Consider the following 12,225-nt stretch of genomic DNA (forward strand, 5'->3'; position numbering starts at 1 on the left):
AGGCGGAGGATAGAACGTGGACAAAGTAATTGCCTGAGCCAAATGGAAGGGTGAAACAACCTTCGGGAGGAAAGCAGCCTTGGTCCTCAACACCACCTTATCCCCATAAAAAGTTGTATAAGGGGGTTTTACTGATAACTCACTCACTCTCCTTGCTGATGTTATAGCTATCAGGAAGACTGTTTTTAAAACCAAATACCTCAAGGGGCAAGAATGCATAGGTTCAAAAGGGGACCCCATAAGGAAAGTCAGGACTAAGGACAAATCCCATTGCGGCATAACGAATGGCTTTGGAGGATATTGATTTAGAAGACCTTTCAAGAATCTGATAACAATAGGGGATTTAAATAAAGATGGTTGGTCTGGAAGACATAAGAAGGCTGACAAGGCCGATAAATAACCTTTAATGGTAGCCACTGCACAACCTTTCTGCGCCAGAGATAGAGCAAAAGACAAAACGTCCGATAGATGAGCATGCAAAGGATCAATCTGCCTCTCTCCACACCACGCAACAAATTTAGACCACCTATTAGCGTAGATAGATTTAGTGGAGTGTCGCCTGGCCGCTAATATAACATCCACTACCTCAGGCGGGAGAGAGAAGGAACTCAGGTTGCCCCGTTCAATCTCCAGGCATGTAGGTGCAGACTCTGGAGGTTGGGGTGTAGAACCTGCCCCTGCGACTGCGAGAGGAGGTCTGCCCTGAAAGGGAGACGGAGCGGCAGGCACATTGAGAGTTGGAGAAGGTCGGAGTACCACACCCTCCTTGGCCAATCCGGAGCTATTAAGATTACTAGAGCCCGGTCTTGGCGAATCTTCCTCAATACTCGAGGAATCAAGGGTATGGGAGGAAACGCGTAAAGCAACTGGCCGCACCAGGTCATTTGAAACGCGTCCCCCAACGCTTCCTGCATCGGATACTGAAGGCTGCAGAACAACGGACAATGCGCGTTCTCTCGAGTGGCGAACAGATCTACCCGAGGAAACCCCCACCTCTGGAAGATTAAACGGACTTGATCTGGATGGAGACGCCACTCGTGGTCTGCCGAGAAGTGGCGACTGAGACTGTCCGCACGCACGTTCAAAACTCCGGCCAGATGGTTTGCTATCAAGCAAATCCGATGGTCCTTTGCCCAGGACCATAGTCGAAGAGCTTCTCTGCAGAGAAGGTACGACCCCACTCCTCCCTGCTTGTTTATGTACCACATCGTGGTAGTATTGTCCGTTAGGACCTGTACCGACTGACCACGAAGGGAAGGGAGGAAGGCCTTGAGAGCCAGACGTACAGCCCGTAATTCTAACAGATTGATGTGAAAAATCTGTTCCTCTGGAGACCAAAGACCTTTGATCTCCAGATCCCCCAGATGAGCTCCCCACCCTAGAGTGGAAGCATCCGTTATGACTGTGGCCACTGGTGGCGACTGCTGGAACGGTTTTCCTTGCGAAAGATTGTTGCTTACAATCCACCACTTCAAATCCACAGCAGCATCTCTGGAGATCTTGACAGTACCCTCTAGATCCCCTCTGTGTTGAGACCACTGCCTTCGGAGGCACCACTGAAGAGCCCTCATGTGCCAGTGAGCATGCGTGACCAACAGAATGCAGGAGGCAAAAAGACCGAGCAGACGAAGGACCTTGAGGACTGGAACTACCGCTCCATTTCGAAACATTGGAACCAAATCCTGAATATCTTGAATCCGCTGAGGCGGAGGAAAGGCCCGACCCAATGTTGTATCCAGTACTGCCCCTATGAACAGGAGGCGCTGAGAGGGCTCTAGGTGAGATTTGGGCTCGTTCACCGAAAAACCCAGGTCGAACAACAACTGGGTTGTTGACTGCAGATGACGCAACACAAGCTCCGGGGACTTGGCTTTGATCAACCAGTCGTCCAAGTAAGGGAATACTGCTATCCCCTTCCTTCTGAGCTCTGCCGCAACCACCGACATCACCTTCGTGAAGACTCGAGGTGCTGAAGTAAGACCAAACGGAAGGACCACAAACTGATAGTGTTGCGATCCCACCACAAACCGGAGATACTTCCTGTGTGACTTGAGTATCGGGATATGAAAGTAAGCATCCTGCAAGTCGACAGACACCATCCAGTCTTCCATGTTCAACGCCAAAAGCACCTGTGCTAGGGTCAGCATCTTGAACTTTTCCTGCTTGAGGAACCAATTCAAGATCCTCAGGTCCAGAATTGGTCTCAAACGACCATCCTTCTTGGGAATCAGGAAATACCTTGAGTAAACTCCTTGACCCCTTTCCTGCTCCGGGACCAACTCCACCGCGCCCTTTAAAAGGAGGACTTCTACCTCCTGTTCTAGCAACAGGAGGTGTTCTTGTGAACAATACGAAGGGCGGGGCGGGATGAGGGGCGGAAACTCCCGAAAAGGAAAGGTGTAGCCTTTTCCCACAACACTGAGAACCCAATTGTCCGACGTAACAGTCTCCCATTTGGTGAGAAAATGCTGTAATCTTCCCCCTACAGGAGAGGCGTGAGTTGGAAATGGTGGAAGCCTAAGGCTGCTTCCCCTGCTGCACCCCGCCAGAGGATGAGGAAGAGGCAGAGTGCTGCTGAGAGGCTCCTCTGGTGCGGACCCTACCTCTCCCCCTAAAAGATCTATAGGGATGGGAAGAGGCAGGTTGCTGATATCTTCCCCGAAAGGAAGAGGAGGAAGAGCCACGCCCAAATCCACGAAACCTCCTGAAAAATCTGGAAGAGGCCGTGGAAGAAGGAGCTTGGAGCCCTAACGACTTAGCCGTGGCCCTGCTTTCCTTAAAACGTTCCAAGGCCGAATCAGCCTTAGCCCCAAACAGTTTGTCCCCATCAAACGGGAGATCCAACAATGTGGACTGTACATCAGCCGAAAAGCCCGAGTTACGGAGCCAGGCCTGTCTCCTTGCCACCACAGTTGTGCCCATTGCTCTGGCTACCGAGTCGGTGGTATCCAGTCCCGTCTGGATAATTTGGGTCGCAGCAGCCTGGGCATTTGAGACAAGATCCAAAAGACCCTGGGGAAGCTCTGTAAACGAAGAGGAGATGTCATCCATCAGAGCATGAATATACCTCCCCAGGATACAGGTTGCATTGGTGGCTTTTAACGCCAGACTGCAGGACGAAAAAATCTTCTTCGACTGCGCCTCTAGCTTCTTTGAATCTCTGTCCCCAGGCACCGTCGGAAAAGAACCAGGCGCTGACTTGGACGAACAGGAGGCCTGCACCACCAAGCTCTCCGGCGTAGGGTGCCTGGACAGAAAACCAGGGTCAGTTGGAGCCGCCCGATACCTCCTGGCCGCGGCTCTGTGAACTGCTGGGGAAGATGCCGGCCTCTTCCACACCTCTAAAACCGGATCCAGCAGAGCGTCATTAAAAGGTAACAGAGGCTCCGCCGCGGCTGAGGCCGGATGTAACACCTCTGTCAAAAGGTTTTGTTTCGCCTCCACCACCGGCAAAGGCAGGTCCAAAAAACTAGCTGCCTTCCGTACCACTGCATGAAAGGAAGCAGCCTCCTCAGTATATTCCCCCGGGGACGAAAGGTCCCACTCAGGGGAAGTGTCCAGCCCACTGGCCGACTCCAGTCCACGCAGCCCATCACCCGAGTCCTCTAGCTCTCCTTCCTCTAGGGCTCGTTGGTACTCCTGCTCTTCTAGTACCCGGAGAGCACGTCTCCTTGAATGCAGTCGTTGCTCAATCCGCGGAGTCGACAATGCCTCCGCCGAAGTCGGAGATCGGCGCCGATCTTCCGAAGCCACCGACGCCGCATCCGGCGCCACAGGTAACTTCGGCGCCGACTGAAGAGCAGTTGAAACGGATGGACCCACCGGAGTCACAGGCCGAAATCTCGACGTCGACGGGATGGAAATCCCTGGGGCCAATCCTTCCGAAGCCACCGGAGCGGCCACCGGCGCCGACACTGGCGCCGAGCCCACGTTCCCAAACGGGAGAAAGGGCATAAAGGGTGCCGGCCGAAGAGGCGCAGGATCACCCAAAGAAAAGGCCAAAGGCCCAGCCGGAGCACCCCCTGGAGCCATCTGTTGGAAGATGGCATACATCGCATTCAAGAATGCGGAACTATCGGCTCCAGGGGTGGGAAAAGCCGGATACTGGGGTGCCTGTCTCGGAGGCGACCCCGACGCCGGCCTCGGCGTCTGCGCCGGAGAAAACACTTGAGGCTCCAATACCTCAATCACCGACGCCTGTCCAGGTGAAGTTGGAGACGCCGGAGAAGGCAACGGCGTCGAAGGATGCGGCGTAACCGTGGGGCTGATCTCCCATGTTCTTCGGCACCGATCCGGAGACCTGGAACGAGCCTCCCTTGAATGACGCCGAGATTCTCTACGGCGCCGGGAGTCTCGATGACGCCGATGTCTTGGAGAAGACTTCTTGTGATGCTTCTCCTTTGACTTGGCCATAAACAGCTTCGCCTCACGTTCTTTAAGAGCCTTTGGATTCATGTGCTGACATGAATCACAAGTCGAGACGTCGTGGTCGGAGCTCAAACACCAAAGGCAATCGGAATGAGGATCCGTCACCGACATCTTGCCTCCACACTCACGACAAGGCTTAAATCCAGACTTTCTCTGCGACATTATTTCCACAGCAAAAGACTACGCAGCAAGATATACACTGTAACCGCAAGAGTAACAGTTGCTCCCTCGAAGATAACCGTTTCGAATGCACGGAAAAAAGGGAACTGACGTCCGCACGTCGTCGAGGACCTCTTATTGCCTGTATGACGTCAGACGGCGTCGCGTGGGCGACAGTGACGTCCTCGTCGACGTGCAGAGACTAGTAAGAAGATTTCCGTCGAATGCTGGCGCCATGGGAGTATTCATGAGGTGAGGAATCCACAGGTAGTTGTATCCATTAGAAGTAGGAGAGTACATTGGTGAGTACTGTGAATCCGGGGAGGCCGCTGGTCTATTAAGGCTCTCCAACCATCTTGGTGATAAGTTGATGGGTGAAACATGCCCCGATGATGCCGCTCTCGAACGAGATGAATCGCTCCGTATGGAGACCACTGGAGAAAGCGCAGCCTTATCTGCTGGAGGACGATGTTCTAGTCCCTGCGAGACAGGTAAAACCTGTGTCGAAGTCGACGGCTGTGCCGACGTCAAAGGGCACGCCGGTTGTTCTTGCCTCGACGTTGAATGTCTTGACGTTGAGTGCCTCGACGTAGAGTGCCTCGACGTAGAGTGTCTCGACGTAGAGTGTCTCGACGTCGAACGGCGATCTCTGGACCTTAACCTGCTCGCCGTCGTGTGCCTCGACGTGGAGCGGTGGGTGGCCGACGGCGGATGTCGCTCTTGCCGCCGTGGCGATTTCGATGTTGTGTCTCTTGACGTCGGGGGGCGTGAGGTCTTCGGCGGCGAACGGGCACGCCGGTGATGGCTCGACGTCGATCGGCGGGCTACCATCGACGGAGATATGCCCCTGCGATGGCCATGTTCTCTCAACGCCGTGTCCTCCGACGTCGGTCGGGTCGCCGTCGACGGCGATCTATGGCGGTGAGATGGTGGCAGCGACGACGTCGACGGGGAACAAACAGGTACTTTCCTACCTGCTGACGTCGACCTAGCCATTCTCTCCTGAGATTGGCCTGTTGGCTGCCTGGGAAGCGAAGAGGATGATGTCTTCTGCCTCTCGTGAAGCCCATGAAGTCTGATCTTTTCTCTGTCCTTCAGAGTCCTCTTTGACATATTCTTGCAGTGTTTGCAAGTGTCAGGGCAGTGACTCTGAGGCAGGCACACAATACAAACAGAGTGTGGATCTGACTGGGCCTTCTTCCCACAAGAAGGGCATTTGACAAAAAGGGAAGGCATTTTTCTGTCAGGAAAAAACTGCCAAACTCAGACAAAGATGTTAGATGTTGAGTGAAACAGGAAAAAACGCTGTTTTTAAGTATTTTTCTGAGAAAAACTCAGAAAAACTGAGAGCTCAATGCTCCAGGATCCTCTCAGAAGAAGCCGGAAAAAAGAACTGACCTAACTGTGAACCAACTGTCACCTTTCCTTCACCCCTGAGGCATGGTGGGATACTGGAGGTGCTCAGGGTCTTAAAGGCACGGTGCCAAAGTTTTTATGGTTCTCCTGTGTTAACCTGCATGCAGCCTATTGGCTGAGAATGCTCCATTGTTTTTCAATGTAGTTTTTTCTCTAGATATTGCTGCTGCTTATTTCCCTAAGCCCAGTTTTGGGGGCTTGGGTAGATATTTATTCTCTATTGTAATTTTATAATGATTAAAACAAAAACAAAACAAAAACTTCATAGAAATAAAGCATTTTAGCTTATGAATATAGCCTGCATTGCTGTTTTACACATGTATATATGAGTTTAGTATGAAAGATATGTCTACTAAAAATGCTATAAATATATTTTTTGTGCATATTTCATACTTTATAGGTACATATTTTATATATGCTCCGGGGTCCCCGCACAAGGGCGGGAATATTCAATGTTTATGACAATTGATGAGGATCCCCTGGAAGAGAACAGGACTATACATAGGGAAATGAGAAAAACTCCAAGGCTTAACAAGTATGGTACTCCAGTAAATGAGTAGTAGAAAGTATACTATCACACTCTGGTAGCTCCCTTGCAGCACTCCCACACCCCGCCTGGCAGCTCCCTCTAGCATTCCAGATACTTCTCTCACATGGTCTCGTACAGAATCACTTACAGCTTGCCTAGACATTCCCTACCATGGTATCCATTACATAGAGCTCTGGCAGTTCCTGCCCAGTATCTCTCAACGACACAGAGGTAACTCCTTTTCAACACCCGTCCCCCGTGTTGCATTCCTCACATGCTACGGGCCGCTTCTTTCACAGCATCTCTCCCTCAACCTCCATGCAGAACAAGCACCTTTGTGATTTCCTCTTTCTGCTTCTTTATGTTGCCCACAATCTCCAGGATACGCTGGGTGTACGCTGCTCTCGACACATCCTTTGGTAGGCTCTCGTACTCCGCGATCTGCGTGACAGAGATAAAGACAGAGAATTCACATCCTGGGCAGAGAAAGGTGGGCCACAAAGCCCCTTTACATAGGATACACCGACACAGAAGTGTGAAGCAGAAGTGCTTTCTCGCTTCTCCCCCAAGCGCAGCAAAGCACCACAGCCCTCACCGGCTGTCTGTGCAGCTCCTCTAGCAAAGCCCCACAGCCCTTACCAGCTGTCTGTGCAGCTCCACTAGCAAAGCCCCACAGCCCTTACCAGCTGTCTGTGCAGGTCCTCTAGCAAAGTCCCACAGACCTTACCGGCTGTCTGTGCAGCTCCACTAGCAAAGCCCCACAGCCCTTACCGGCTGTCTGTGCAGCTCCTCTAGCAAAGCCCCACAGCCCTTACCGGCTGTCTGTGCAGCTCCTCTAGCAAAGCCCCACAGCCCTTACCAGCTGTCTGTGCAGCTCCTCTAGCAAAGCCCAACAGCCCTTACCAGCTGTCTGTGCAGCTCCTCCTTACGCTTGGCTTCATCAGCACCAGCCCGGATTCGATCGTGAAGCTCTTTAATGTCTGCAAACCTGCGAGAAGATTCCAGCTGCAAACCAAGGAAGTAAAATTGGCATTAGTTACAAAGAGTGCAATATTGTTGACAGCAGGAGCTATGCCCAGAGAGGTCTCTACTCTAAGGGCTCAGTAATCAGTTCCACACCAAGGTGTCAATGGCTACTGCTTGGGCGAGTCCCTATACCAAGGTGGTGCTTCTCCCACAGACCAGATGTTTCATAAATCAACTATTGTTTCACAGACCAGGGCGTGTATTTTGATTAGGGAGACACGGAGGCAACAAGGGCACAACAAACACAAAGAGTAACTGAGTAAAGGAAGCCGAAACTCAAAAAGTATTCAAGTACCCTAACCAACTTACATAAAACACCTAAACCCGGAGCTAAAGAAATGAACAGGCCACTTCACTATTATACCAGCTCTCGGCTCTCTTAAAATTACAACTATTACAGCTTAGACCGATGAGGTCCAGTGCGACCCCAAGCAGTGTGCTACTCTCTCACACCTCATTCTGTTTAGGCACAGGCTCAGAAGACTGACATCCCTAATGCGATACACCCGAAACACACAATCCACAAATCATCTCCACCTGGGCTCACACACAGGTTACAAGTCCCTTCTCCCTACACTACACAAACCCGTATGCACAGGAAACCCCGACATTCACTCCACAATACACTGATCATTGGGCTTAGGAGCCCTGCCAGGTGCCAGAACCGCAGATGAAACAGACTAAAGAGCTAAAAAGCAAAGGCACTGGTGAATGTGACCTATGCAAAAAACATGCAACTAGAACACAATATTGCAGTTTTTCTCCACATTATAAAAGCCTTTCAGTGACCACTGTCACAAGCTGAGGATCTGGAAGATAGAGTAATTTTCGGGAATAACATTATGTTTGGTGAAGACAGAATCAGGACCCTGGGCTTCAGGTTTTAAGTCCGTAGCTCAACACTAGACTACGTTCTAGTAATGAAAGCTTTTCTCCAGTTCTTCTCTCCACAGATCCCCTATCAAATGGGGTACATTCAACAGAAGTGTGTCTGCAGAGAGAAAGAAAATGCTACTGCAGTCACTGCTGCCATGACTTCTTCCCTATTATCAATCAAATGCACAGTTCAGCGTTTCCATCTAATTGAAGTAAACTGTTCATGAGGGCCCGTCTTTACCGCAAAACCAATGGCATAGAATTCTGCAACCAGAAAGTAAGGGAAATCCAAAAATGTTTCTGCCCTGGTGCTTTTAAAGCAGACTTAGCCATTCACATTTTCCGAGCTATTAATGTGGGTGAGAGTAACACGCGGTATTTAGGGCATGGAAGCAGTACATGTGTTGTATGATGCGCTCAATACAACACACGAGATGTGAATTTTAACAGCCAGTGAGGCCCAGGGCTTTGCAGATCTGTCTCTAAGCTTGTGGAACTTCAGAGGTTCCTGTTTTGGCAGACTGCCCTCATGACAGACTGCCCTCTTCGACAACAATGGTCATCTAGGTGCCAATGTTGTTCATACGGTCAGATGGCGAGTAACCAGACTCTCCGTAGTAGCCCTCGACCCTCAGAGATGATCCTGTGCTAGAGGAAGCGCACACACTGACAGCAGGACTCACCTCTCTGTGGTCGTAAAGCTTCTTAAGCTGTCGATGTTGTTCGATCAGAGGCACACGGTGCTTCTCCCACTGGCTGGCGAGATGGACAATCCTCTGTGCGCTGCTCTCCACCACCATCTGCAAGGGAAGGAAGGCTGCTGTGAGAACAGAGTTGAACAATCACAAAAGAACTTCAGCACTTTCACCACTCTCGGAAGACTGCCCTCCACCACTATCATCTGAAAGGAAAGCCAGGCTGCGGTGAGGAGAAAGTCCACCAATCACAAGACACCCTCACATCATTCACCACTCTCAAGACCACCATGTACCAGCATCTGAAAGGAAACATACTCTGCTGTGAGGAGAGAGTCTAGCAACCACAAAACACCCTCCGATCGCTGATCACACTCAAGACCAGCATCTGAAAGGGAAGCTGCTCTGCTGTGAGGAGAGAGTCTAGCAACCACAAGACACCCTCCGATCGCTCATCACACCCAAGACCAGCATCTGAAAGGGAAGCTGCTCTGCTGTGAGGAGAGTCTAGCAACCACAAGACACCCTCCGATCGCTCATCACACTCAAGACCAGCATCTGAAAGGAAAGCTGCTCTGCTGTGAGGAAAGGGTCTAGCAATCACAAGACACCCTCCGATCGCTCATCACACTCAAGACCACCATCTGAAAGGAAAGCTGCTCTGCTGTGAGGAGAGAGTCTAGCAACCACAAGACACCCTCCGATCGCTCATCACACTCAAGACCAGCATCTGAAAGGGAAGCTGCTCTGCTGTGAGGAGAGAGTCTAGCAACCACAAGACACCCTCCGATCGCTCATCACACACAAGACCAGCATCTGAAAGGACAGCTGCTCTGCCGTGAGGAGAGTCTAGCAACCACAAGACACCCTCCGATCGCTCATCACACCCAAGACCAGCATCTGAAAGGAAAGCTGCTCTGCTGTGAGGAGAGAGTCTACCAACCACAAGACACCCTCCGGTCGCTCATCACACACAAGACCAGCATCTGAAAGGACAGCTGCTCTGCTGTGAGGAGAGTCTAGCAACCACAAGACACCCTCCGATCGCTCATCACACCCAAGACCACCATCTGAAAGGAAAGCTGCTCTGCTGTGAGGAGAGAGTCTACCAACCACAAGACACCCTCCGATCGCTCATCACACACAAGACCAGCATCTGAAAGGGAAGCTGCTCTGCTGTGAGGAGAGAGTCTAGCAACCACAAGACACCCTCCGATCGCTCATCACACCCAAGACCAGCATCTGAAAGGGAAGCTGCTCTGCTGTGAGGAGAGAGTCTAGCAACCACAAGACACCCTCCGATCGCTCATCACACTCAAGACCAGCATCTGAAAGGGAAGCTGCTCTGCTGTGAGGAGAGAGTCTAGCAACCACAAGACACCCTCCGATCGCTCATCACACTCAAGACCAGCATCTGAAAGGGAAGCTGCTCTGCTGTGAGGAGAGAGTCTAGCAACCACAAGACACCCTCCAATCGCTCATCACACACAAGACCAGCATCTGAAAGGGAAGCTGCTCTGCTGTGAGGAGAGGGTCTAGCAACCACAAGACACCCTCCGATCGCTCATCACACCCAAGACCAACATCTGAAAGGGAAGCTGCTCTGCTGTGAGGAGAGACTAGCAACCACAAGACACCCTCCGATCGCTCATCACACTCAAGACCAGCATCTAAAAGGGAAGCTGCTCTGCTGTGAGGAGAGAGTCTACCAACCACAAGACACCCTCCGATCGCTCATCACACTCAAGACCAGCATCTGAAAGGGAAGCTGCTCTGCTGTGAGGAGAGAGTCTAGCAACCACAAGACACCCTCCGATCGCTCATCACACCCAAGACCAGCATCTGAAAGGAAAGCTGCTCTGCTGTGAGGAGAGTCTAGCAACCACAAGACACCCTCTGATCGCACATCACACTCAAGACCAGCATCTGAAAGGGAAGCTGCTCTGCTGTGAGGAGAGTCTAGCAACCACAAGACACCCTCTGATCGCACATCACACTCAAGACCAGCATCTGAAAGGACAGCTGCTCTGCCGTGAGGAGAGTCTAGCAACCACAAGACACCCTCCGATCGCTCATCACACTCAAGACCAGCATCTGAAAGGGAAGCTGCTCTGCTGTGAGGAGAGAGTCTAGCAACCACAAGACACCCTCCGATCGCTCATCACACCCAAGACCAGCATCTGAAAGGGAAGCTGCTCTGCTGTGAGGAGAGGGTCTAGCAACCACAAGACACCCTCCGATCGCTCATCACACCCAAGACCACCATCTGAAAGGGAAGCTGCTCTGCTGTGAGGAGAGTCTAGCAACCACAAGACACCCTCCGATCGCTCATCACACTCAAGACCAGCATCTGAAAGGGAAGCTGCTCTGCTGTGAGGAGAGGGTCTAGCAACCACAAGACACCCTCCGATCGCTCATCACACCCAAGACCAGCATCTGAAAGGGAAGCTGCTCTGCTGTGAGGAGAGACTAGCAACCACAAGACACCCTCCGATCGCTCATCACACTCAAGACCAGCATCTGAAAGGGAAGCTGCTCTGCTGTGAGGAGAGGGTCTAGCAACCACAAGACACCCTCCGATCGCTCATCACACCCAAGACCAGCATCTGAAAGGGAAGCTGCTCTGCTGTGAGGAGAGTCTAGCAACCACAAGACACCCTCCGATCGCTCATCACACCCAAGACCAGCATCTGAAAGGGAAGCTGCTCTGCTGTGAGGAGAGGGTCTAGTAACCACAAGACACCCTCCGATCGCTCATCACACCCAAGACCAGCATCTGAAAGGGAAGCTGCTCTGCTGTGAGGAGAGACTAGCAACCACAAGACACCCTCCGATCGCTCATCACACTCAAGACCAGCATCTGAAAGGGAAGCTGCTCTGCTGTGAGGAGAGAGTCTACCAACCACAAGACACCCTCCGATCGCTCATCACACTCAAGACCAGCATCTGAAAGGGAAGCTGCTCTGCTGTGAGGAGAGAGTCTAGCAACCACAAGACACCCTCCGATCGCTCATCAGACCCAAGACCAGCATCTGAAAGGAAAGCTGCTCTGCTGTGAGGAGAGTCTAGCAACCACAAGACACCCTCTGATCGCAC

General features: G+C 51.7%; 1 protein-coding gene across 1 annotated transcript in view; it reads right to left on the minus strand.

The window, feature by feature from the left end:
- The window catches only part of CCDC22 (coiled-coil domain containing 22), a 147,257-nt gene that overhangs the window by 43,888 nt on the left and 91,144 nt on the right, over nucleotides 1–12,225 (minus strand). The window contains exons 12-14 of the mRNA XM_069209306.1: nucleotides 9,118–9,234; nucleotides 7,436–7,537; nucleotides 6,866–6,973 (exon numbers count right to left, since the gene is read on the minus strand). Coding sequence (XP_069065407.1) covers nucleotides 6,866–6,973; nucleotides 7,436–7,537; nucleotides 9,118–9,234 — 327 coding nt within the window. The remainder of the gene's footprint in view (nucleotides 1–6,865; nucleotides 6,974–7,435; nucleotides 7,538–9,117; nucleotides 9,235–12,225) is intronic.

The sequence above is a fragment of the Pleurodeles waltl genome, chromosome 10 (assembly GCF_031143425.1).
Source record: "Pleurodeles waltl isolate 20211129_DDA chromosome 10, aPleWal1.hap1.20221129, whole genome shotgun sequence".
Lineage (NCBI taxonomy): Eukaryota > Metazoa > Chordata > Amphibia > Caudata > Salamandridae > Pleurodeles > Pleurodeles waltl.